The 26,975-nt window shown below is 41.2% G+C and overlaps 1 protein-coding gene across 12 annotated transcripts; it reads right to left on the bottom strand.

Annotated features, from left to right (window-relative positions):
• Positions 1 to 798: 798 nt before the first annotated feature.
• Positions 799 to 26,911, bottom strand: CILK1 (ciliogenesis associated kinase 1). 12 transcript variants are annotated; one of them, XM_064707586.1, is made up of 16 exons: positions 26,830 to 26,911; positions 26,530 to 26,632; positions 20,909 to 20,998; positions 20,632 to 20,760; positions 18,886 to 18,940; positions 17,333 to 17,454; positions 16,008 to 16,087; positions 13,458 to 13,590; positions 12,853 to 13,024; positions 12,144 to 12,311; positions 9,585 to 9,881; positions 8,321 to 8,511; positions 7,649 to 7,803; positions 6,263 to 6,394; positions 4,425 to 4,538; positions 799 to 3,962 (listed from the first exon to the last, which is right to left on the bottom strand). In XM_064707586.1, the coding sequence occupies exons 5-16, from the start codon at positions 18,937 to 18,939 to the stop codon at positions 3,808 to 3,810; spliced, it is 1,773 nt and encodes a 590-aa protein (XP_064563656.1). In that variant the 5' UTR covers position 18,940; positions 20,632 to 20,760; positions 20,909 to 20,998; positions 26,530 to 26,632; positions 26,830 to 26,911; the 3' UTR covers positions 799 to 3,807. The 12 variants fall into 12 exon arrangements, with proteins under 12 accessions (XP_064563656.1, XP_064563645.1, XP_064563643.1 ...); XM_064707575.1 differs by lacking the exon at positions 20,632 to 20,760 and having other exon boundaries at positions 20,816 to 21,077; XM_064707573.1 differs by lacking the exon at positions 20,632 to 20,760 and having other exon boundaries at positions 20,816 to 20,998.
• Positions 26,912 to 26,975: the final 64 nt, after the last annotated feature.

Below are 26,975 nucleotides of genomic sequence, written 5' to 3'. Positions count from 1 at the left end.
CAAACAAGCTCAAGGTCCATTTGTAGGAGAACGTAGGGTAGTCAAGCTTCCAAGACTGCAGACACATCCAAGTGAGGCGCTGCATGGGGCAGTCTGCCATTGTTTTGTGCTCTATGCGCACACTCTGTGAGTGAGTGTATGCAGATTGTTTTATTTCATTCTTCACCCACCTACACATCTGTGAGCTACTCATGTCACACCTCCACAACCCCTCCCGTCATGTCCACCTCCCCCCCCACCTCCCACCACGTAAAACTAGAATCATTGCAAATGTAAATGTAATTTTCACCTAGTTCTTCACCTGTGCAAGTGCCTGTCAGCCCACTTAAACAGCTAACAAAAGGGCTGGGCTTGTAAGGTATAAATTATTTTCAGCTTCTGCTGCCTGGAAAGCCGGGGACAAGGCTAAAGGGGTGACAGAAGACACAGAACAACAGAACAGGAATAGAATAGGATAATTTCCCTTAGAAAGGGACCCACAACAATCTAGTTCAGCTGCCTGTCCTCCTGTTATGCATATTGCAATTCAGTCTGGCAGGCAGTTTCAGAGGAGCTGACAGCCAAGGAAGACTAAGCAAACAGTTTTACAGGGAGCTCACAGTGTACTGCAGAAATTACATGCTTACACTCAAACCATGTGGCCAGTGAATGTGCAGTGTCCCTCCAAGGTGGCTTGTTAAAAAAAAAAAAAACAACTAACCAACCCAACTAAAAAAAACCTCAACCAAACAAAAAACAAACTAAAGTGCTTTCATTAAAAACTGAATAAAAGAACAAGTCAGTCAGTCAGTGCTTCCTCAAAGATAACTTTATTCTGGGCAGGACATTTGACACAGAAGGAATGAAACAAGCATTTAGAATGCTTCTGAACAAAAACACTGAATAAACAAGAACGATTATTTCTCCACATTTCTGACAATTCCACCCCCCCCCTTCCATATTAAGTTCTAAAATGTTCTTTCAGTACACGTTTTCCTCCTCACATTATGGAACATCCTGCTCATATCAACAGCCATACCAGATACAAGAACACCAAGAGAGTGTGATTCTCAATGTCAAGATTATTAGCTTTTTTCCCCAAAAATAAAAGGCTTTAACTTAGGAAAGTAGGAGATATATAAAAAAAGAAAATTATAAGTACAACTGACTTTTCTAATCTCTTGACTGGACCAACTAAAGCCTGAATGCTATAGTCAAGAGAATCCCTGATGGCCTGATAAAGGTTCAGAGATTACAGGCCAGGTTCAGATTCATCCTGTGCTACTTAAATCTCACAGAGTTGTCCCCCTCCTCAGTAGACACTCAGGTATCTCCAGAATGTTAATATGCTCTCAAATGATACAGATTTCTTTTGGCATGATTCTCACTCACCAGGGGTGAGTCACCTCACAACAAAGGAGCTCATACTTAGTATGATGAATCCAAGCCTCAGCTGCCTGTTCTCATGACTTGTCTCCTTCCACTTGTAGGAACTAAGTGTACAGACCTTACTTACATTACCTACTTAGGTCTAGGGACACTGGGATAGGTTCAGGGTGTTCATTCTTGAGACAAATTACCTGGTGATAAAATAAATTAAATGATACGTTGACATAAATACAGGTATTTATTTCCAAGAGAAACAACTGTCTTTCCAGTTCTGTGACAAATATACATATTTCCCTTTCCACTTACCCACAGACACCCATCAGTGTGCACTTTAGAAATCAAATGGCTGCTTTACTTTACTGCTAAGCATTGGCATCACTGCTGTGGAAGCAGTTAGGTATAGAGTTAGCACTTGCTATGCCCAGATAATAGGGCAGCAGGACACACAAGATGTCTTTGGAATGTGTAAGTCTTTCATGAACATTTTTGTTCTTTCTTTGTCTTGTACTGTCTCACTGTGGGCTGAGCCTATAAAAGCAGACAGTGAGCAGTGCTTCCTGTGCTTCCCCCTGTAGCACTGAGCCAGCAGCCTACCCTAGGGTAGTTTCCTCAAAATCCCACACATTCACCATGGGCAGCACTGAAAAGGCCAGAATATGCTCTCAATCTCGACCACAGCAGCTGCCCCTTGTGTGTGCTGGCAGATCCCATGGAGAGGATCTCATTGACACAGACACTATTCAATTCCTGTGAAATGGCAGGAAGCTGAGAAATGCACCTGCTCTGATCCCTTTAGGCTGGATTTAAGTCTCATAAATAAACTATTTTCCTGAGCTGATCACACAATGAGCTCAGTAAGATCAGAATTTCTGCACACTTCTGCAGGGAGATGCATTTTCTCAGCACACTTCAGCTTTGGCAGCACTGCTTCAGAATGCAGCTATGGAAAGTCCTCTCCCACAGCACTGAACAGTTTTATCTTTCTTCTGTAGAAGGAGGTGCAGAACAGACAAATGCTGACAGTGCTCTAAAAGAATCTTCTGCTGATGGCTGGACTCTGGCACTCCTTTCCAGAGCAGAACTAAACCAGATTATGAGGCTACTTCCTTTTCTCTATACCTTGATATAAATCATACTCTCATAAACTGAGTTAAACTGCTCTTCAAAGAACAGTTTTCCCAATTTAAAGTTTATCAATTTCAGTGAAATCAACCACAGTTTTACATTTTTTAACAGGACCATATAAGATCCCATTTTTTCCTGTAGAGCCTCTGGGGCTAATTTATGGAAGCTGACATATTCTTCACATTGTAAAAGATGTATTGAGTGAAGAAGAACTGAGTATAAACATAAGTAAGGTTAGACCGACTCATTTCCTCTGGGTTGTTTTGGTTTTTGAAGTTTTTTTTTTCCTTAAGTGATTTAGAACAGTTGTGAAAATTAAGTCAGCTGCATAGATCTTGTTTCCTTCAACTATGTTGCTGGCATATCATTAATATTTTGTTACTCTGAAACCAGTTTTATTAGTGCTATTAATTTATTGTTAATATGTTCTTAATATATCTCCAGCTTTTACATTGGCAACAAAAGAAAAACATGAAACAGAATCTCTTTTTTTTCCTTAGAAATCATTAGACCATTTACATGAATTTAACAGAGGTAGGTCCACATTCTATTTCATTGTGAACAATGCCAAAGAACAACTTTTAAGCAGGAAAAAGGAAAGCTGTGTCAGAAAACGGATCTACAGAAGAGTATTTACCCTTCACCAAACAAGAGTAAGATATGGTAAATCTGAATAGCAGTCCAACAAAAAACCTTTCAAAGGCAAAAATAAATTAAAAAAAGGTGCCTCCCACTATCTTTTCGCAGCCTCTCAGTGACTGTGAAGGAGAGTTTACACTGCTAAGTCACTCACTCACTCACTCTGATCTCAGTACGAAGCAATGAGCATAGGACAACAGAAGTGTGGCACTGAGACATGGCATTACTTGAAATTACACAGCCTCAATTAGCACATAAAACTTCAGAAAATGTCTAATGAATGCCCCTTCCTCAGTACTTCTTCACTGCAATATTGCACCATGTTTTTTTTTAATCCACTTCTATAAAAAAAGTTGAGTCTAATAAAAAATTTAAATTTTTTAAAAGTTCATTATAAAAATTTACTGTATAAAAATGCCAAATACCCTAAGCCTTATATACAAAATGCATCACTTTTATGAAAATAACTGGACCCATGTATACAACAAAACAATTTTATACAAAACGGTACAAGATTGCATTCAGATTAATGCAAAGTAGTAAAAACCCTCCAAAATGTCTCATTCATGTAAGATCTGCTCCTTTTAAATGCACAGGTATATAAAGCAGTATGGAATGTCCCACGTTGGGCACCGTTTCGGGGACGCACGCAGTGCTCGGAGGGCCCTTCCCAGGTCACCGGGGAGCGCCGTACTTGGCAGACCAGTCCACGCGGCCGTGGACGGGCTCGGCTGCTGGCGGCAGGGGCATCAACCGCGGCGAGCTCTTGGTGGGTGAGCTGAACGACGGCCACCCGAGAAGGGGCCTGACCGATGTCAGAGCTGCAAAATCTAAAGGACAAAACATTCTGTGATATAAAGGTTCAGTGAGAGCTGTCCATACTGAACAACAACTGGGTGCAGGTTCAGATCCTTACTTCTTCAGGAGGTAAGTCTCCTTTTTTAACAAAGTTTGCTGATGTGAAACAATAGTGGATCCAATCCCTAAAACCTTAGCAGACAAAGAGTATTGACATCACTGATTTGGCAAGTGTGAATTCTACACCAGCTCTCACAGCAATCTATAGGTCCCATTGAAATAAGCTGTAGATAAACCCACATATTTAATAAACAAAAGTAAACACAAACCAAATCCTTCTCTATATGAAGTTCTGCAAGGTTACAAACAATACTTCTAGTCAGTCATATATTGACAAATAATATAAAGCAAAGATAGGTAGTTCAGTGCTGCAGACATACAGCATTACTGGAGTACTGACCAAGGGATCAAGAGAACTTCAGTACTGGACTTACCAGAACATGGGTCCACAACTGGTGCTAACTGAACCCTCTGCCCAGCAGAACCTACTTCCTTCTTCAGGAATGAAGGGACATAAGCATTTGTTAGACCACTTGATCCTATGGGCCCTGAAAGAAATGGCAAGGAACATCTGAACACAATGGATCTCCCATACTGTCAACAGGAGACAAAGGTGTGCCCTGAAGGATCATTTTCAAGACCAAGCCTGATCATGGAATGATCAAAAAAAGAACTTAACTGAAGGCACTTGAAGTCCTATAGCTCCTATACAAACACCTGCATTCAGGAGAGCGTCAGCATCAGACTGCATTAGAGATGAACGGAAAACATGTACAAATTGTACCTGTCAGAGAGAATGGTAATTCTCTCTGACATCTCGGCTTTTTCAAGGTTTCTCAAAGCTTTCAAAACTTAGCATTTCAATTGGAATTATCTTGCTTGACTTTCAGCAACTATGTGATAAGAATATATTGACTCATGGTTTCTATGTAGTGAGTCTGGGGCTTTGGTGCTACACAAAGCTCTTAGCGAAGCCTGTGAGAGCACAGTTTAAAAATGTGGTACAGATTCACATTTCAGATTTTGAAAGCCAGCTACAAAACTTGTCCCTAAGATGAGCAGGAACAGATTTGACTGATCTGTAGGATAAGCCATAGAAATGGAACAAAACAGTCTAGAGTTGTTATAGCACAGAAGGGCACTAAACAAGGTATCATGCACAGAGCAGGGCCATCACACATGTGCCTACGCTGTACTAGAGCAGTGGCAAAGCCTATTGTGGGAAATGATGGTAATAAACAAAAAAAAGAAAAATTTAATGACATCCTATGCTGCTACAAAAGAAGCAAAAACTTGTAAAAAAGGAGACGTGCTATGTTTGTAAAGGTTCTCATGTAGTTTAGTTATTTACAGTGTCCTCCCATCCTGAATCTTTAAAGAGTGATTTTCTGATTAAATTACATCCAAAACTTTAAGTTGTTGTTTTGGGGTTTTTTAACCTGATTTTCTAGAGGCCCAAAATGCTTCTTTGGGCCAAGATTCAACACAAACTTTGGCAATAAAACACTTTCAAAACAACATATGTAAAAGAATTATGGCACTGCAGAACTGTATCACATGAAAACATGAAGCCATGGTTTAGAGAGGAAATACATAGATACAATCTAAAAAAATCAATGTGTTATTAACATGTTATATCTGATAAAAACTAATGTAAAAATCTGTAAATTAATTAGTTCAACTCAAACAGTGATTAAATACCTGAAATACCAAATGCAAAAAAAAAACCTGAAGAAGAAAGATTGAAGAGTTTTGCTTTTTGTTGGAATTTTTAAACTGTAATTACTACATTATTTTAAACATCATCAACTGAAAAACACAGCAATAGATTTTCTTTGCTTAATTCATGTAACAAGAGTGGTGTGTATGGCTAGTTCAATTTATACCAGCTTCCTCATGTAATTACAGCAATTTATGTACCAGGTGGACTAAAATAGACTGGAAACGAGAAAACATGACTTTAAGAAACTGAAGAGAGAAACTGAAAGCAGGAGGAAGAATTTCAGATTGAAGAGACCTAAGCTGTCCAGCCTTCTCTGCATGGGGTACTTCAGACTTGTGACGTTTCATTAGAAGAAATTATTATGTTTCAGTTTAAGGCAGTCTCCCACAGAAGAGCACTCATAATTGATTTTAACACAAAGAACAGACAGGGTAAGCAGGTGTCTTAGAAATGACATTTTGGAAATGGATGACTCCAAAATACACCTGTGGGGAATTGCACAGACATCACTTATTATCATTCCTCAGAGTCTTAAGCACACCTTCTTACCTGAATCCATCCTGTTGGTAGCACTTCCTCCCAAACCGGAGGTTTTCCCAGACAAATCAGAAGTGGGCCAGTGATTAGATGGAACAGACTCTTTGTTTGAAGTGGAGACTATGCTATTCCTGGTGCTTATTCCTATATTGCAAAAATGCAAAGATTACTTCACTAAAATCCTTGTTGCAACACAGGCCTGCATTCATTCCACCTAATGCACAATCTTAGAGCAGATGTCTGGTTCAACTTGGCCAAAACCTCTCCCCTCTCAGTAACTCTGAATCACTCTCCATCCTCTCATTGTACAGGAATACTGGAACTAGCCACAGGCCCTAATCCTGCAGACATCATAATGTAAGCAGCTCCACTAGCATCAATGGCTGCTTATATCACAGGCCACAAATACTCTCATGTCACAGAAAGTGAACCTTGCTATGTACATGAAATCTGTGCTTCCAATAAAAGCCTAACAGCAACAAGATAACTTGAGAGGCAATAATGGCAATTCCATTTCTCATAGTACTGTACTCTTTGTCTCTACTGAAACCTCAGATTATGCAAACAGTTTGCACTACAGTTCACATGACACCTATTATTTGTTTTTAATATAGCTCCCATATTTAAGCAGGGTACCTAACATTCAAGAATGCACTCACAATTCAGGATATGGCTAAAAGCAGTATTGGGATCAATGTGTTTTACAATTTCCTCTAGTAAAACAAGTTTTAGCTACCAAAACTCTAAGTGAGACAATTTGAAGTCAATTATTATTTCAGGAAAAAAGACTGAGTTTGTTGTCACAATACCTTCAAATTTACTTAATTAATTTTGAAGAAGTAGTACTACAAATGAATAAAAAGTTAACACTACCTTTAAAATAGAAATGATGAGAAAGAATATACTTATATTCATCTCATTTTAAATACTGGCAGACATGTTGTCTGCCTCCTGTATTCATCCTGCCTCAGCACTGGTTATCATGAAGACAGGCATGTAATTCTATTCCCACTACTAGTTTGCCTGTTGTTCATGGTACTATACGCTCATGAGGTAAACACACGGCACTTTCTTTTCCAGTCCAGAAGACCAGTCTTATAATTTTTAGGGAGACAGGGAGTAGTCTGGCACATATACAGACATTTTCTAATGCACTTCCAAGTATAAAAGTATCCATCAGGAGGAAGAAGTACCAACAGTCCTGTCCCCTTGTTTGTACTGCTAGACTACTAGAATGCAGTTTGTGTCGTGGCCATTCACACTACAAGCTCTTTCTGTCCTCAGGCTCTTTGAGTAGTAGCCCACCTCCACAAGTTCAAAGGGTAAGAGCTAATGTACCAATGATTATTTCATACTCCTGTTGGAACTGCAGGAAGAAAAGGAAAGTATTTTACTAACCAGGTCGATACCTAGAATGGTTTAAGTAGTGCTGCTTTGCTGCAGAAACTCGCAATGTAGGAGTGTCCTGCCGCAAAAAGGTCGCATGGGAAGTTCGTGCACTGCTGCCAGAGCCTACAGCATCCAAAGGCTTCAGGTCCAAAATGCTTTCAAATCTGTAATTGAAAAATTGCTATGCGTAGTCCAATTCTTATAGCACATGCTTATTCACAGCTTTTTCAACTATACCCCATCTCCAGGAATAATTTCCTTGTAATGTGTTTGCTACACCATAAACACACAGGCAACAGGGAATATTATCAACCCGAAGTCATGCAAGTGCCCCTGAAAATCACATCTGTGCTTCTAGTTCCCTTATATACTGCTTTTAAAGTCAGCAAGTTTCTCTCTTGTGTATACCATCCATGGAAACTGCAGCTTAGACTTATCCAAAACAGTTTATATGCGTGGAATATGTCAAAATTGTTCACATATAAAATTAAAAGTATATATTCAACTATTAACTTTGGGAGACTTACACCAGTTATAATTTTCAGTGGGAAAAAAAGAACATGAAATTGTTGAGATACACATTTCTAGATACAAAGAAAGCACGAAGAGTAACATTACTAAGAAAGAGGAAAAGAGCAAAGAAATAGACCAAATAGCACATACACATAAAAATCCCCTTACCTACAAAGAGTTTCATCATTCTGCCTCTTCTTGTTTTTCAAGTCCATTCTCATGATGGAAGAGCTGTAATCAAGGTCTTCCAAATCATCCCAGTCTTCAGAACTCTTAACTGTCCTGGGAAGATGCCCCCATCTTCGCCTAGGTTTTGGTTTAAGTTCACCATTTGTATTCTCAGATCCAGCAGATGTTTTCTGTTACAAAGATTGAAAAAGAAACAAACCTACATGCTTAGACCACAATCCAGGTGACAGGAACAAAAAGGACTTTTTTTTCCTCTATCTCAAAGAGTAACAGTGATAGTAGAGCTGTAACAACACAATCTTCAACTTTCATTAAACACCCTAAGAACACAATCTGTAGCCTGCTGACATTACATATCTTCTGCATTTCGTCCTGCAATAAAGCATCTTGAATTTATACAAGAAGAAATTTATTGGGTCTCAATTGCAATTCTATTCATGTTCCAGTATGCACCTCCCAAACCATTACCTTATACTGAATTTTTACTTCTAGACCCATGCTGGGAATATAAAACTACATGAATGCTTATGCTTCCACAAGCCTGTGTCTAGACACCTAATTTTTTTTTTCTCTTACAGGACAGCATAGGCACAAATTTGTGCCTCTTCTGTCATTCAGACTCAGCAGTACATTTTGACTTTGTGTGACACTGGTCAGAACAGACTGCTTATGACTGACCCTGCAGCAGTAGCATTCACACTGTCTGCTCTCACCTACTTTATGAATCCAGTCTCCTCATCAGTAGACAGAAAGGGTACATTCTCGTGCTTCAAGAAGAATCTGTTGGTTTCCATGTCCAGTTTGGAAGACCAAACTATTTTATTCCCAGTCAATAAACTGGATGCCTTAAATGGGCAAAGGCAATAGTCTCCTTCATTTCAATACTATTTAGCTTCATACTTTTCTCTCTGGCATCAATCCCATTAAATATTTTGAACACTGTACATCCATTTTATTCATATGAAATCAGTGTAATCCTGTAGGTGGTGCAGGTGTAAAGGGTACCACAAAATGGCTCTAAAATGAGAAATTGACTTGCTTGTTTTACAGCAACTGGATTAAGACTTCGAGAGGAACTTCCAGTTTCTAGCAGACAGTTGGAACACTGGAACCATATTTTAGTTCCACTCACTGTCCTTTTAGTGAAGTACAAGAACCTTGAAGGAGAACAAGAAAAAGAAACACAAGGAAAGAAGCCAGGCACTATATCAGAAAGCTTATGTTATGCTAGATGGGTATTTACCTGCTGAGGAGCCTTGTTGTGTATTGCAGGTAGAAGAACCTGGTTAGACTTGTCCTCCTGTGCATAGTTACTGCGCTCAGCCCCAGAGTTGTCTGTCTTACATGCATACACCACGTGCTGAGAAGACTGGCTTTGCTGAAAAGGCCGTGATGAAATTCGGGCATGAGGTTTCAGAGGGGGCTGTGCTGGAGGGACAGGCTTAATATGCAGAGACAATTTATTATGCAGGTCCTTTTGTTTTCCCAGTTCCTGAATGCCCAAGGCCTGCCCAACCTGGAAGTATGAGTATCGAAGTGCCTAAAAAAATAATAAAGATGTTAGGCTTAGAAAACCAACTTTTTTATTTACCCCAGTCCTATGTGTCAGCATAAATTTAATCTCCTTTTTTCATGGGATAGGAAACAGTACAAGACTCATCTCTCAACACTAGATTCCAGTGAGCACAATCTACTTCAAAAAAATGTTGCAATAGTAGAGAAATTTCAAGAGATACTGAGTTATCAAATCCTCTGTGGACTACTACAGAAGGAAAGGTTCTGCAGAATTAAGATAGTTAACCAGGTAAATGGCAGCTAAAGACATGTTTCATTACATGCTGTCTCTTCATGTGTGTGTGTGAAACACATCCCCCTCATCATTTCAGATTCAGCCAGCAAAACTCAATGACCCCAGATATATCGGCTCCATTCTCCATTTCTGAGACTGAATTAAGTGAAAGAAACACAACCCTTATGGAAATTAGCCACTACCTTTTCTGACAAGTTAGTAAAGATAGTTACTAAAAGTACTTTTATCTGCCTTACAAGTAATTTGGAAGTTGTCAGTAAAGGCAATTAATATATCTTGCTGTTTCAGGCACACTCATCTTCCCTTCCCAAAGACTTCTTACTTCAAAAAGCTTCTAAAAGCTCAGATTCCTCACTCTATTTGTACTTTACTGTAAAACATTTGTTAATGCTTTTAATACTGTTACAGTCAGTGGTTTTTTGTTCTTCATTACCTTTGAGAGTTCATAATCTACTTCACTTTTTAACTGTTTTCATTAAATTTCAAGATTTTAATTGCACTTTATACTGAAGGTCTAATTAAATCACAAAGGTTCAGCTATGGCCCTTGAAGTCAAGTGTCAAGAATCCCATCTGTTTTCCATAAAGGTGCCCTGCTCATTGTATTAGTTGAGTACTACCCAAAACCAGCAGCTACCACCACCTGTATGTGCAATACTGATGACCTGGGCAAGGCTTATGCACAGGACATTGGAACATACCTGCAGTGCACTTGAGCTGAGGCTGCCCAGCAAAAGCAAGCCTTATCCAGGCAACACTGGGCTGGAGGATCAGAGAGCAAGGTGGACTAACAGATGGCTGAAAGGTCAGTCCCAAAGGGTGGCAGTCAGTGCAACAAAGTCTTGGTTGGAGGCCAGGAAGTACCTGTGTCCCCAGAGGTCATTACTGGGCAAATACTGTTCCAGCACCTCCATTAACGATGCTGCTGGTGGTGCAGAGTGCACCCTCAGCAAGTCTGCTGATGACACAAGTAGGAGGGGCTGACACACTGGCTGGCTGTGCTGCCACCCTACAGGACTGTGGCAGGCTGATGAAATGGGCTGACAGGAACCTCACCAATTTAACAAGGATAAATACCAAATCCTGGGAAGGAATAATCACATGCACCAGTCCATGCTGAGGTCAACCACCTGGAAAGCAGCTTTGCAGGGAAGGACCTGGCAGACACCAAGTTGAACATGGAACAGCTACCAAATATGCCCTTGCTGCAAATAAGACTAAGTCCTGGGCTGCCTGAGCAGGAGTGTTGCCAGCAGGTCAAGAGCAGTGATCCTTCCCCTCTGTTCAGGACAGGTGAGGCTATGCCTGGACTGCTGTGTCCATTTTTGGCCTCCCCAGAAAAAGAGAGAGATGGACATAGCAGAAAGAGTCCAGCAAAGGGCCACAAAGGTGATTAAGGGACTGGAGCATCTTGCATATGAGCAAAGACAGAGAACTGGGACTGTTCAGCCTGGAGAAGGTTCTTGAGGATCTTATCAAAGTATGCAAAAGCAGAAGGGAAAGTGCAAAGGAGATTGACTGAGTCTCTTTTCAGGTGTGCCCAGTGACAATGGACACAAACTGAAACACAGGAAGCTCCTTCTGAACATCAAGAAACATTTTTTTACTCTGAGAGTAACTGAGTACTGGAACAGGCTGCCTAGGGCAAGGTGACTGAACCAGATTCCAGTCATTCTGTGGAACACCACAATGAAACAACAGCAGCTCAGCCTTCAGCCATACATCCTACCTTCACTCTGCTGCTATTCATAGTGACTGGATTACACTTAATTCAAGTGTATTTATACATTTGATTATTAAGCACATACCTCAAGCAGCTGATGTTTCATGCAAAAGATTAATTACTCTCCCTTAATTACCCTCCTTTGTCTTTCAAATTGTTCTTGGATTCTCCTCCCTTCTAAGAACTGCACCCCTGAACAACTGCTAAATGACTGTTCCCTGCAGTAAAAGAAAAAAATCACAAGCAGACAAAAAGAAAATAAAATCAAACCTGACTAGCTGTTGGCCGCTTTTTGGGGTCCCACTGCAGCATGTCTCTCATGAGCTGCACTGCTTCACTGCTAGCATTAGGGATGAGAGTTTTTAGGTTGTTCGGTACACACTGAGGCCAGCGAAAATTCATGGAAGCTGAAAGTTGGTAGCCTTCAGGCCAGTCATTCTGCAAGAATGAGATTTTCAAACACAAAAAAGTTCAGCTGTAAAGTATCAGTCCCTAAGCACACTAGCACATATTCTACCTGAAACAGACCATGTCCAGCTTACTCTGGTCTTGTATTGAAAATTCCACTATGAATCTTCACCCCAAACCTCTGGTGAGAGGTGAGTCTTGCTGTACATCTGACAGAGTCAAGGGCACAAATGGAATGAGGAAGTAGGAATCTTGCCATGATCCCAGTTTTTAACCTCTTAAATCATAGGTTTTTATGCAATGTACAAGAAAAAATTCAATTCCCACCTAATGAAATCACAGTCTAAGGACTTTGTTTGCTATGCAGGAGCCTATTTTTCCTCCTCTGTCAGGTATAGCATAATTACTGCACAGAAAGTAAGTTTTAATTTTGTTTACTGTATCTGAAATCAACACCATAAATTAACAGTAAGGAGGAAAATGTATTATTTTTATGCTTACTGCTACTGTGCCATTGTGTACTGTAGAACAGCTGCAGGATTATTGCAGTCTGGAATATCACTTCAGTTACCTTTTTTGGCGTCCCTAAGACTTGGCAAATTTTGAATATAGTATCAATTTCACTGGCGCCTGGGAAGAGAGGCCTCAGCGTGTAAACTTCTGCCATTATGCACCCAACAGCCCAAATATCTATTGGAGAGCTATAGCAGGTGGATCTCAGAAGTACTTCAGGAGCCCTGTACCTGTAGAGGAAAGAAAGAAAAGGAAATCCCAACAATCAACACAATTCAAACATACATGAAATTGCTCACCTCTTCATTCTTTGCTATTAAGAGCAAACATTCTTTAAAAACCTCCTCTCCTCTCCTGTACACACTTTTTTCTTTTCTTGATTAAAACTACATAATCTGCTGTAAACTCTCTCACACCTTCCTGACACAGCAATCCTAGCACATTCCAACCTGTCTTACTACGCTCCCACTCTGCTCCTGTGCTGTTGCTATCTGTAAACTATCTTGCACTAACTGAAGCTTTTCAAATTATACCAAGCCTAAATTAAAGTTTCCTAATGAGGAGGCATCAAAAGTAGTACAACAGTCAGCACGAATTCAGTACTGTACTACTTTTAAGTGTTGATTGCAAGTTCCTACAATGTAAGTGAGCACTGGCACTTACCATCTTGTGGATACGTAATCGGTGTAAGGAGGTCGAGATCGGATTTCTCGGGCTAAGCCAAAATCTGCAATTTTCACAAGTTCTGGTCCCATGCAAAGCAGGTTTTCAGGTTTCAAGTCCCTGTGAAAGAACCCTGAAATTCAAATGAAATATTGATGTGGATTGCAATGTCACTCTCAGCTGCATCCTTTATTTTCCAACTGGATAGTTTCACTTTAGTTCTTATCATTGAAGCTGGAATAACCCCACACAGATATTAAAGTCCTATGTGATCAGCAGAGCTGATTAGTACAGTGTTGTTCAGTCAGAACAGTGAAGAAAGTATACACAAGTTGGCTATCTTGTAACAATTCAGAGCATTTATTCAGACAGCTCTTTCAAGTGACACTTCCCTAACATAAAAAAATTTCCACCATTTTAATGCTAGTTTCATTCTAACTGGAAACTGACCAATGAAGTTATCAATCAATTATATAAAATTTTATTTTAAACAGAATATAAATTTAAATGAGGAGGTTTTTTGCACTTCAGACTTTTTTTTTAATCTGAGAACATAATCGGCAAGCACTGAGCTACTCAACACCACGTAAGGAGATCTCAGTGTATTTTTTTAGTGTTCCCTGCATTCAGCAAAAACTGATCATGAATAAATGCTTGGCAAGAGCTCTTTTAATACAAATGAGAGAAGAGGGCTAGTGTATCAGTGACTACTGTCTCTGAAATTTGCTTCCACCATTAGCCTGGAAATCTTGTCCTGCTTCTTTCTTGCAAGTACCTGAACCACTGTTCCGAGACACAGCTCCCTCTGCAGTACCTAACTGAAGCTCTCAGCTCCTTTCCAAAGACTCCAATATACTTACTTTTTCCATGGCTTTGAGTATGTTCCCACAGAAAATGGACTAAACATTGAAACAGGATATTTCCACATTGTCCAGTATAACTAGATTAGCTTTTGTTCATTAGATTAATGTATAACAGCACTGAAGACACAGAGCTGTAGGTATCTACTAACCAGGAGACTGCATCCTTCCTAGGGATGTTCAGTTGATATTCTGGTGCCAGACTGAATTACTGCTTCTTTGTGAAAGGTACCAGGCAAATCAATCAAGGCTGTTCTTAGCATTTAGTACAATCACTTCTGTATTTTGCTGCACAGACATGCACCAACAGAATGTTTGTGAGGCAATTTATTTCATGACAAACTTGTAGATAGAGCAATCTGTTGTGTACTCAAATATAAAAAGATGCTTAAGAGTTTGGATGGACAAAGAATGTAAGAAGTTCACTTGACAAGCATTTCTATGCTACACAGGAGCAAAATGGAGAAACAGAGAGAGGGAAAAAAACGCTCATGTGATTTTTTCCAAAACTGGTGTGGAGAGAATCTTGGGATACTCATTCTTACTCTGTGAGCCACAATATCATCACAACCATCCTGTTGAGCTTGCCAAATATTTCCAGGTGTTCTTAACTACAGATTTGCAACACCTTGGCAGAAATACAAGTCTAGTGTGGTAGAAGGTCAGTGAGGAAGGCAGTTTTGACACAGAACTGTTCAGTCTCAACAGCTATAGTAAGCTAAATAGCAACATAAGCTGTTCTGAAATGCTGCTATCCATTTGACAATTCACTGAAAAAAGCTGGCTTAGATTTTTGCAAATCAAGCATAACATTTTTCTATACATATATTTGTTTACATATGTATGTTTACATATTATGTATGTCACCAAAACAGACTGGAATTTATAGTTAGGTTTCAGATGAGTATCCAAGCCCCATCAGAAGCGTGAGTAAAGTAATTAGCTGGAAAGTATTTTGCAAAACACAGTTAAATGTGTTCTTCAAGAGAACTGTAATGCTGGTCCTTATAAGCCTTTCACTTCCAGGACTCCGACTACCGATGTCAGTTCCCTCTGATAACCCACAGAGCTGCCCAGCACCAGACCCCTCACTTTATCTAGTGGACAGAATTGCAGGGGTCAGCAAAAAACAGTGAGGAAGCTTTTGTTACAATAAGATGTTTGTTTTGAGATTTTTTCATTAGTTAAGTGGGTCTTGTTACTACTGGCTGGTACATCAGCTTTACCTTTTACCATTGTTATAAATATTAGTCAGAAGCCCATGCAACAAAAGCTGCTTGTCACTCAGACTTTATTACTTTAAATATATTTTATAGAAAATGTGTGTTTTATTCAGGTGTCTGTTAGTACCTGGAAAAAAGAGTAATTTCTTCTTTATTCTTAGTCTCAGGGGACCTTTAAATCTATCAAGAAATGTGTTCATTAACATCCAATGAGTTTGAGTGGCCAGCTGCCAGACTGAGACAGTGGAAATCTACAGAAAAGGAACTGAGAAAACCTCCAGAATGAAGTATTAGGCAACTATAAAATACAGGTGTTTTCAATCATCTGAATCTCTCATACAGAGCCATTCTTTTGATCATTACTAACTTCTACTGAAGTTAGTAATGCAATTGCTTGTGTATTAATCAAAAAACTTACACAAATACTGTCTCTAATTCAGAAGGTTTATAGCAAAAACGTAACCTACCATGCTTATGAATAAATGCAAGTCCTTGCAGGATCTGATACATAATATTCCTAACTGTAGACTCAGGGAACAGTTTGTTTCTGTGAAATAAAAGGGAAGAAATAAATATTAATTACTAAATTCATACATTAGCTTATGCTATCTAATGAATCAAAGATAAAAGGTAGCAATGACAAATAAAACTGCTAGTCAGCTTCCATATTTGCCTACCTTCTTTTCTTGTTACAGAAGAAATTCTTACTTCTTATTCTACAGTCCCTTTCCACGAAACTGGCAATTAACTAAGAATTAAGGAAATAATTCACATTCTTAAAGGTCTGACTTACACAATGTTTAACAAGTCCATGGCCTAGCTAAACTGTAGAGTATGATGCAAAACATACTCTTAGAAACATCTGGGCTTTTTGTTTTTGTAAGAAGGTAGGATATCAAGCATTTCTGTGACATTCTCAAAGATAATTGGTTTCTGTTATAGACTTGAAAAATTTCTCCAAAGTTCATTATTTCATATAATATATATCCATATATGTGCCCAATTTAATTACAGTTTTCTATCCCTGCACACGCATTGTGTCTTTATGCTTAAAAAGGTATTTCATGTGGCATTCACATAGATATATTATAATTATAACCTTACTTTCTTAAATCAAGGAAGATTCTTGTCATCTGCCAGGCTCATACTATGGTCCACAGAGAGAAACATTTCGAATCAGGAAATTTTGCCCTCACTTATCCTCTGGTGGATGTTATCATGGCCCAAAGGCTAAAACTAAGACTTTCTTAATGGTCCAGCAAATACCAAGCTACATTTTATTCAGAATGCTGACAAATGAAACAAGCAGTCTTTGGTCATGTCAGTTCAAACAGCAAGGAAAAATAATTTCTGGAAGCAATCCAAAATTTGATACCTCTTGATTACTGTTCCAACTACTTTTTATTTACTCATTTATTTGAGGAATCCATAAAAGAAGAGATGGTGATACCAATTTCTTATAAAAAAGCACCACTGGAGTACTTACACCAAAATCAGAAGCTCTAGGTCCAAGGCCTCTTCAGTGTGAGGACTATTAAAACCCACAGTTCCTACCTCTCAAAAGAACACCCTACCACACTAATGTGGGACAAGACACTGGAAACTCCCACTAGACTGGCTGGAATATGCTCAAAGGGGACAGTCACAGCTCCTGCTGCAGCCTGCAGCTTTAAGCTATACTGATCCAAGCCTAAACAAATAATCCGAAGTCCTTTGAACAGTATCAGAGGTGTTAAAAGCACATTACACAAGTAATTAATTTATATCAGGAATAGGTGATGCTGTAACATACCTTTCTTTCATTAACTGATAAAGATTTTCCTTCATGTACTCAAACACAAAATACAGATGATCATTTTCCCTGATAACTTCTTTCAGCTTTACCACATTGGCATGGTTTAATTTCTTCAAAGACTAGAAACAGAAAATACAAACAGGATTTTACAAGGGTCTTAATACAGTGAAGGAGAAAAAAAAAACAACTTATTTCATTGTTGCAGAAGGATTAACATCAAAAACTTTCTGGTGTCTTAAATAATCAGATAGCTCTGAGAACAAAGACCAGATCTCCGAGTATTACAACATGCATATACTCTGTACAGCAATTTAATGTGCTGGTCATTCAAAAGCCAGATATCTCCTGTCACTGTCAGCACCAAAACAACTGCATTTTCTCTGTAAGAGACTTCCTAATGGCAGAATTTACACTCTTCTTGCACCTGCACTGGCAACAACCAGGTTAGAGTCAAGACTAAAAACAACCCTGGAAAGTCTTCCTTGGTATTGTGGATTAACTTTTGCAGGCAGCTGAGCTTGTTCAGCCACCCAAGCGGGATGGGGAAAACAATCAGAAGGGCAGAAAGTGAGACAACTCACAGGCTGAGATACAGAGTTCAATGGGTAAAGCAAAAGTCAAGCATGCAAGCAAAGCAAACAAAGGAATTCATTCACTGCTTCCCAGGGACAGGCAGGTGTTCAGCCACCTCCAGTACAGCAGGGCTCTATCACATGTAATGGTTCCTGGGGAATCAAATGCCATCACTCTGAAGGTCTCCTGCTTCCTCCTCCTTTCCCCAGCTTTTGATGCTCAGCACAATGTCTCATGGCATGTTCCTTTGGTCAGCTGTCTTGGCTGTGTCCCCTCCCAGCCTTTAGCCCACCTTCAGCCTACTCACTGACAGGGAAGCATGAACAACAGAGAGGGCCTGAGGTTGCCAAAGCACTGCTCAACAATAACTAAAACGTACCTGTATTATCAAGACTGTTTTGGTCAGAAATGCAAAAAAAAAAGACCCATAGAAGCTGCTACAAAGAAAACTAACTCTACCCTAGCTAAAACTAGCAAACTTGGGTCTTCTTTCTTTTCTTAGATTTTAAGTGTATTCGATGTCCATTTTTACAGGGTACTGTAAGAAAAATGACCTAGGCATGTTTCTGCATGTTTTCAGTGCTGACATAAATTAAGGAGGCCCCTAGAGCCTACCCTCCAAGTTTTGCTGGCATCAAAATTTCATGCTGTAAGTCTGTCCCCAAGCCAACTATAGAGAAACAATTGCATGTACAAAAGTTAATGCTGCACAAAGGGCATGTGTTCTCAAGCTCTGAAAAACAAGCACCAATCAACTCCGGGTGTTGTGACAGAAAAGCTCTCACACACACACTCCTCACTGCAGCTCTCTACCACTAAATAATTTTATAAGACACTCCCTTCTAATGCAGAGTCAGGAAACAGAACAGTAATGCCATATGCTACAGCTCACTTTGGGAGTAGTGTTTTGGCACAAGAGTAGTAAGGAATTTGATGTGACAGTCAATTTGAAGTCAACCACTGAACAAAACAAGTACCTTAACCTCTCGAAGGTTCATGCACTCCTCCCAGGAATAAAACTTCCTCTTCATTCTACAAAAGTAGAGAGAAAAAGAATGACTAATGCATTTAAAACATCAGCTGTTGTTAGAATCAAAAGCCCCACTGCATATTAACAATTCAGTTCTTCCATCAGAATTTAAGACACTAGCTCCTTTGCCAAAAAACTTTACATCTCTAGACAAGGTATAGTCAAGTTGATTTACTAGAATACACACTCAAATAGAATTACAGTCAAATTAACAGTTACTATTACACAGGACTGCATTTTTCTGTATATAAACCTTGCTGAAAATAATTCAGAGCCTTCAACAAGCCCAGGCATGCTATTTTTCTTTCTGATATAACAATGTGGTAGAATAGAGTCTAACTGTGAAAAGAACAAGGGTAGTTTCGACAGTTTTGACACAAATCAAATGAAGATCCAATCACTTCACTGGATCTCCAACCTTATCATACTCTCCTTGCTCCTCTTCTCGATTTTTTATTTCTCTGTGATTTTAGTATTTGACCATATTTCCACATTTTCCTTTGACCACTATTCCTCATGTTTCTACCTCCCTTGCAAGGTGCATCTATCATGCCAACTGCTTTTCAAATTCTGCTTTCCCCTTGAAGTTTATAAGCAACTCTGATTCAACAGAAACAAAGTGTGTGGAAGTTTTCTCCCAAGCCAGACTGTAACTCTGAACATAATATTTGTGTGTAATGTATGGTCCTGTATGTTCATACACATTTTGATTACCACTCAGTTCTTTAAGATGTAACTCTATGCTTTAGGACCAAAAGGATGAAGACTCACACATACATGCACACAGAAGATCACAGATTAAAACTCAAAAAAATACTCAACTGTGTAGAGTCTGGATTTCACAGGGAGTTGAGCACTCTCTGAAGATCTGAGCCTTTGCCTTTAATGATAATTCAGTATTACTTATTATTGTAGCAAGTTTCCTGTTTGAGATTGGCTCTCACAATCAGAGTAGTTTAAGAACTACAAGCCCTTCGTGCCATTAAGGGGTCTGGAATTTTTTTCAGCAGTGTTTTTGCAGTTACAGTCTTGTGTACTCAGTTACTGGGCCACTTGTGTTTTTAACAAAGGATCGGCATTAACACCTAAGTAAGAGAACACTTCTGGTTTGTTCTGATTTTTCTGAGTTTTTCCCATACTGCAAACTGAAAATTAAAGCAAGACCTTCTAAGCAAGGTCTGATACAGGCTAAATACCCTCAGCAGAGGGGATTTAGAAAGTTGATAAAGCCAGCTATTGACTGCTCATACAAAATAGCATTGTACAAAAAGCTCTTTTGACAAGCCTGTCCCTTGTCATGGTCAGTATTTCAGGAAGGTGCCTGCAATGTTTTACAGCTGTCTCTTACCACAGCTAGGACAAATAAGCCATTTACAAACTAAAGTCACTACTGAAGCAGAAGAGAAAAATCAAGTGAATTTATCAAGGGATTTCAAGAAAATCTTAAGTTGAAAAGACCAGTATATCATAGCATAAAAGATACAGATAATGGACAATGAGATCAGTTGTGTTAATTATCACTGCAGTATTAATATTCCATTGAAAATTAGACTACAAAATATATGTTCCATGTATGCAGCAGCAAAAGGGCTGTAGATTCCAAAGCAGCACTGCAGAATACTCTAAGTAATATGTAAAACTCGTTTGCACATAGCAGCAGTGTGCTGTTACACAGTAAGCCTATATATCTCACCCTCTTTATCTCCTGCTGAGGCTTTGGAGGACACAAGGCACATTTTCATGCTGTCCAAGTACAACTCCACACTAAAAAGCTGCACGGAATGTGAAGTACTCAAACCAGCATGACCAAGTTGATGCAGACCTAGAAAGGAAAAACCTGGACTATGCATTATTAAGTAATGTATGAGAACACTTACTTTTTAATGGCTATTAGCTCTCCAGATTCAATGCTTCTCCCTAGGAGAACAGAGCCGTAGGTCCCATCACCAAGCTGTCTGATAGTTTTGTACCTATTCATGATGAGGATACTTCAGCTGCAAGTGCATTTCAGTCCTCGGCGTTTCCTGCGGTTTTTCTCCTCCAAGTGTAACCAGTTCTTTCTGTGGCAGCATAAATACAGAGCACTCAGGACAGTGTGAACAGTTGCAGGAATCATGTTTTCAAGATTTAGCCTTTGGTCTGAAAGCACAGAACATAATCCATTTGATTTCTGTACCCTTCTGAGATTGCTTGTTTGCAGACTCCACTCTCGTCCAAGGGAACAGTCCCTGGCAGCCATACACAAACACTTGTCCTGGAGCCTCACCAGAAAGGGCCAGCCCGTATCTGGATGTAACTGGGTATAATCCCCAAAGCCAGTCCCAAGCTAAAGCTAAAGGTACCTTACAGAAAGCTTGCAGGCAGCCCTGAAGGGAGACACTATTGCTAAAGTCACAGGATAAAGTCTCACGGCCTGGACAAAATCATCTGCTAGCAGAAAACATGAAGCTTTACAATACAATAGGAGGGGATCTGTCCTAGCCAGCTTTTTAGGCATGTAAGGCATCACCTTACAAGTCACACTGCCATCAGTTAAACCAATATCCTGAATTTCCATATGGTCCTATGTGAGAGAGCATAGCCATATGCATTCCTTTAAACAAAGTGTGCAGAGGAAGAATATTACATTCATGTCAGGTAAGACCAAATGTATTTTACCACAGTAACTCTAAGCATGAATCAGTCTCTAGAAGTAGAGGCATCATCAGATTATCTACTTAATCTTTTGTTGTTACACTGCATAAACAAAAAAAACCCCATAGAACAGTTTGGATTGGAAGGCACCTTAAAAATCATCTAGTTCCAACCCCTGTGCTGTGGGCTGAGACTCTTTCCCGTACCCAGGTGCTCAAAGCCTGACCCAGTCTGGCCTTGAATCCTTCCAGGGATGGGGCATCCACAGAATCTCTGCTGGATAATAAAGCAAAAACCTTCTTGTTTCTAGTTTAATGTAATTGTTGCTGGTATTTCCTCCACTGTAGTTGAGAAAAAATGGAATCTATTCTATGTAAACTAATCATACATTTAAAATAAAATTCCCCTGCAATGAAGGTTTGGTCACTTGAATTATCTCATTCTTCACCCCTTAAAAAGACAATTCTCATGACTTGTGACTTTTGCCTTCTGTAATGTGTACTTTAATTACATTTTCTTTTTTTTTTCTGTAGTAGCCTTGTATCTTCCTCATTTCACAAAGTTGTGTTATGATTTTAGAGGTAATGGGATTATGTTACTGGAACTCTGAAGTGATATCAGTGCAGAGCCACAATCCTGTGGATGCAAGATGCTGTGAACATCCTTTATTTTCTGTCTTCTAAGCCTATTAGCCCCACTAATACTGATACAGGAATGAAGACCAGGAAATCTGAAGTTAGAAGACCTTTTGACAATCTACCCATTGTGCAGCACGTCTCTAAATCTATCTCAGACACCAGTCAGTGTCTCAGACAGGCAGGAGGAACTGCCCCATAGCAGCATCTGTTTCTTTCCACACACTCACTACTACAGAGACCCAGGACTGAGCACCTTACATTGGAGACCTAATCCCACATTTTGTACTACTTGCCAAGGAACACAGAGTCTGTCCCTAAAACAGCAGTTTCAAGTACCAGTTCCTTTTTGGCTGGTTTTCAGACTGTGCACCTGCATAGCACAAAGCTATGTTCAGTGGTCTACATCCAGGTTAAAAAGCTTTAACCTGCTTACTCCAACTGGTCAGTGACTGGATGGCAGCTCAAAAACCCTCATTCAGATCCCTGGCAACAAGATTACAAACAATGACACCGTCTTGCATGTTCTCCTAGTCTGAAAACCTAAAATGTATTAATATCCAAACAATTTTATACAGTAATTTCAAATCATCACAATTGGGACTTGTGGACTCTTCTGCACACACCGCCCTGATGATACAGTTCTGAAACTGTGATCCTAACAGCTGTGATGTCTTAAAATTCAGATTCCTATGCTGTCCCTGATTTACCATTCACATATCCCTTTCAGGGAACTGTGACTGAAGAGTGGAGGAGCACCCTTGCCTTATATTTGAGACCACAGCAAAACTAAAGATGTTTAACACTACTAGCAATAATCACCAATGGCTGGATAGATTGTTTGATGTCTCTTGAACAGATGCAAGTGGTGAACCTAACTATTTATTCATTACTGAGGATACTAAGTGCCTCTCCTTCCCACAGCCACCAATTTTCAAAAAAACTTGTATGAAATTATCTTTGAAATTGTCAAATGTGACCAAAACAGACTAATTGAAATATTTCTGAAGAACAAAAGTGAGAATAAAAACCCAAAACAAAAACCAAACAAATCAACCAAAAAACCCAAACATACAAAAACAAACTCCCCAAAGCAACAAAACCCCCTAAATCCAAAACCAAACAAAAAACCAAAACACAAGAAAACCAACCCCCACCCAAATGAAACAATACCCCAAAAAACAAACAAAAAACCCCCCAAACCCCAACCAACCAAAAAAAACCACCCCCAAAATAAACAAATAAACAAAAAATTCCAAAGAAACCAAAAGCAACAACAACAACAAAAAACCAAATCAGTCAGAAAACACTTATTTCAATGAGGAATTAATGCTAAAAAACATGCCAGGATGCACAGAAATTAACCCGGCTCCCCTGGAAGCACAAATCCACCTGTGTGAAAACCCACTGACAAAGCCTGAATGAAGTATTCTCTAGTTAACTCAATCAGCACCATTTCTTGTTGTTAACAGTAAGGTTGTTTTAAAATCTACTTTACTTGGCCTTCAGACTGTTTCGCCTGAGCCCCACTGAAATTACTGAAAAGAGCACGAGTCTCCAACAAGAAGTCTGCAGAGCTACAACACGTATCATCTAATCTAAAAATACAATCTACACAAATTCGCACCACCAGAAGATGTAAATATAAACTGCAAAAATATCTTAAAGCAAAAAGTGTGTGGATACGACAGAGTAAAATGTAAACCCCTTATTTCCACCGTGTTGTAACTCCGAGTTACCTCACCTATACTTTTATTCCCTCAGAAATCGAACAGCAAAACGCCTTTAACAGCAAGTCTAATTCAATATATCGAGAGTGTTTTTTAACTAAGTACAACTCAAACCTACTGTTGTCGCTTATGAACCCTTTAACTACGTATCCACTCCAGTCTGAAGTGCTGAAGCACCGAGAACTGAAAGCGAAACTGGCTCACTGTGCCACAGCCGAGAAACGCAGACAGTAAACAAACAGCATGTGCCTTTTTAAACTCGTCCTGCGCCGTAGCAATTACTCGAAGGTATTACAAGCAGGCAGCAGTGAGAAAGGCGCGGTTCAAAGCCGTGGGTGCCCACGGGTGCGGTCCCCGCGGTGCCGCGTTTGTCACGGAGGGCTCCGGGGGTGCCCCATGAGCCGCACACGCAGGCAGGGACAGATGAGCGATGGCGGGGCCGCCGCTCAGGCCAGCTCCCGGCTCCTGCCCGGCCTCCGCTGCGGCAGCGCCCGACCCCTCAGCCCCGGTACACTCGAGTGCCCCCATTCCTCGCCGTACGGGACCGCGGGTCCCCCGGCCCGCCGTGCCCGTGCCCGGCAGGACTCACCGCGGACGCGTGTCCCCGCTCGGGCCCGGCCTGCGGACAGGCCCGGAATGGCGGCGGCGCCGCCGCCCCGCGGAGCAGCTGCGGCCCAGAGCGGCCCCGGCCGGCCTCGCTCGGCCCATGGAGCGGCCCCGGCCCCCGCCCCGGCCCGGCCCCCGCGCCCCCGGCCCGCCGGGGCTCCCCGCGGGGGGACAGCGCCCCACGACGGCGGCCGGGGAACGGCCGGGCCCCTCGCAGAGGGGGCGCTGAGCTGGATGTTAACGAGAAAGAAACAAACAAACCATCTCTGGAGCATCCCTCTTACGAGAGACTGGGGGAGCTGAGCCTGCTCAGCCTGGAGAGGACTGGGAGGGATTTCGTTAATGCGTCGATATATCTCAGAGGTGGTGCCAAGAAAGATGGTGCCAGACTCTTTTCAGTGGTGCTCAGTGACAAGACGAGGAGCAATACCCATAAACTGAAACACATGAGGTTCCATTGACCGTGAGGAAGAACTTCTTTCCATTGAGGGTGGCAGAGCACTGGGACAGGCTGCACAGGGAAGTCACAGAGTCCCTCTCCGGAGACATTGAAAAGCCACCCTGGATGTGTTCCTGTGTAACCAGCTCTAGGTGACGCTGTCTTGGCATAGGGGTTGGTCTAGATGACTTGCACAGGACCTTACCAACCCTAACAGTTCTGTGATCCTTGTGAAAACAAAACCCAGCCGAGCAAACACGAACCCACACTGATGGGCGTCTCACGTCTCAGGAGTTTAAACAACAAAACTAGAATGCAGAAACACCAAACTGTGAACAAATGGGAAGAATATTGATATTTTAAGGGGGGCCTGTGCCTTCCTCTCCCAAGCACCAGCAGCTCACCCTGGCTCTGACAGCCAGGGTGAGCTTAAGACATAACAGGAAGAGCAGTAAAAGGAAAACAAGGAACAAAAATTTGATCTAAAACAATTGATTATCAGGACTGTAAGAGTGATTCAGGAAATATCAGCTTCTTTTTACACTTCATCCCTTAGGTTTTAAAAGTAAAGCATATAGAGTTAATTCCCAGGGTTTGGAAAGACAGGATGAGCTAGTGCTGTTATTCAGGAGTACAGTGTAGGATATGTCATTCATGTGCTAAAACAGGTGTGGGGAAAAACAAAGCCCTGGGTGCCTCCCCCACCCCACCTAGTCAGAGGCTAAACTTTATATTTACAGGAATATATCATAAAGACTCAAATTCCCTTCAACAGACAGGCATGATTCTCAGTGAAGCCAGGAGGAGCAGTGTACACTCACATGAGATTTCTGCTTTAAGCCACCCATATTACAGCCCTCGTGCACAATCACGTATTTGCACTCAGCCCTGCGACAGCCACAGGATGCCGTTTTTCTGTTGTTACAGGCAAGGCTTTTTCATTCCCAATAGAATAATAGAATTATTTGGATTTGAATATTTGACCTTAAATATAATCTAGTTTCAACGCCCTGCCATGGGGCAGGGACACCTTTGCCTACACCAGGTTGCTCAGACCCTCACCCAAACTGCCCTTGAACACTGCCGGGGATGGGGGATCCACAGCTTCTCAGGGCAACCTGCGCCAGCGCCTCACCGCCCTCACAGTGAAGGATTTTTTACTAAAATGTAACGTTTAGTAAGTATCTAAGCAGAGGCACACCCAGTAGGAGAAAATGAGCCTTGACTCCAAACCAGAAGCAGCACTGATTGCTGCTTCTATTGATAACCAGTCGTAGCCACGAGCACCCCATCTCAAATCCTCGGGTAGCCGCGTCATCCCCACTGCTCGCACAGCCCACAGCAGCACCCAGTGCCCCGCTCCGCACCAGCCCCGGCTGCCCGGCCGGGGATCGCCGCCCGGCCTTGTCACAGCCCCCTTGCTGTGACTGTCTCCTCTCCACAGAGCAGCGCTACGGTCACCTGGATCGGAAAGCAGTGCCGATGCCGTCTCCCAGAGCCCTTGCAGCCCCATTTCCCGGGCCCGCTGCCCAAGCCTGAGCGCTCACCTGCCCCTCCAGAGAAGACACACGCCTCCTCATCCTCCTCCTGAAAACGCTCAGGGCACTACACATGCACAAAGGTTCACAGATCCATACACGTGGTTTTCTTCTGGAACAAAAAGACTGTGATACGCTTTTATACAAATAGGTTTCGTCCAATTTTAGAAAATCTGAGAAGACGTGTGCTGACAGCAGGTGATAACTGTGCTCACTGAACTGGACGGGCAAATTACCACGGCCACGAGATTCAATGGCCTCGGCACCGCTGTTACCTCCACAGTGCGGCACAGAGCGCTGTCCCGTTACCTGGTCGGCAATTTGCCTGTGCCAAGCTCCCGGCCTGACCGCAGTCGCAGCGGAAATCGCGGCTCCCACTCCTGGGATCGCGCCTGCCGGGATTCCCACTCACTACAGTTCCCGGCAGCCTTTGCTCTGCCGCCCTTGCCCTGGTG

The sequence above is a fragment of the Zonotrichia leucophrys genome, chromosome 3, assembly GCF_028769735.1.
Source record: "Zonotrichia leucophrys gambelii isolate GWCS_2022_RI chromosome 3, RI_Zleu_2.0, whole genome shotgun sequence".
Classification (NCBI taxonomy): Eukaryota; Metazoa; Chordata; class Aves; order Passeriformes; family Passerellidae; genus Zonotrichia; species Zonotrichia leucophrys.
This window is presented reverse-complemented; position numbering and strand designations above follow the sequence as displayed.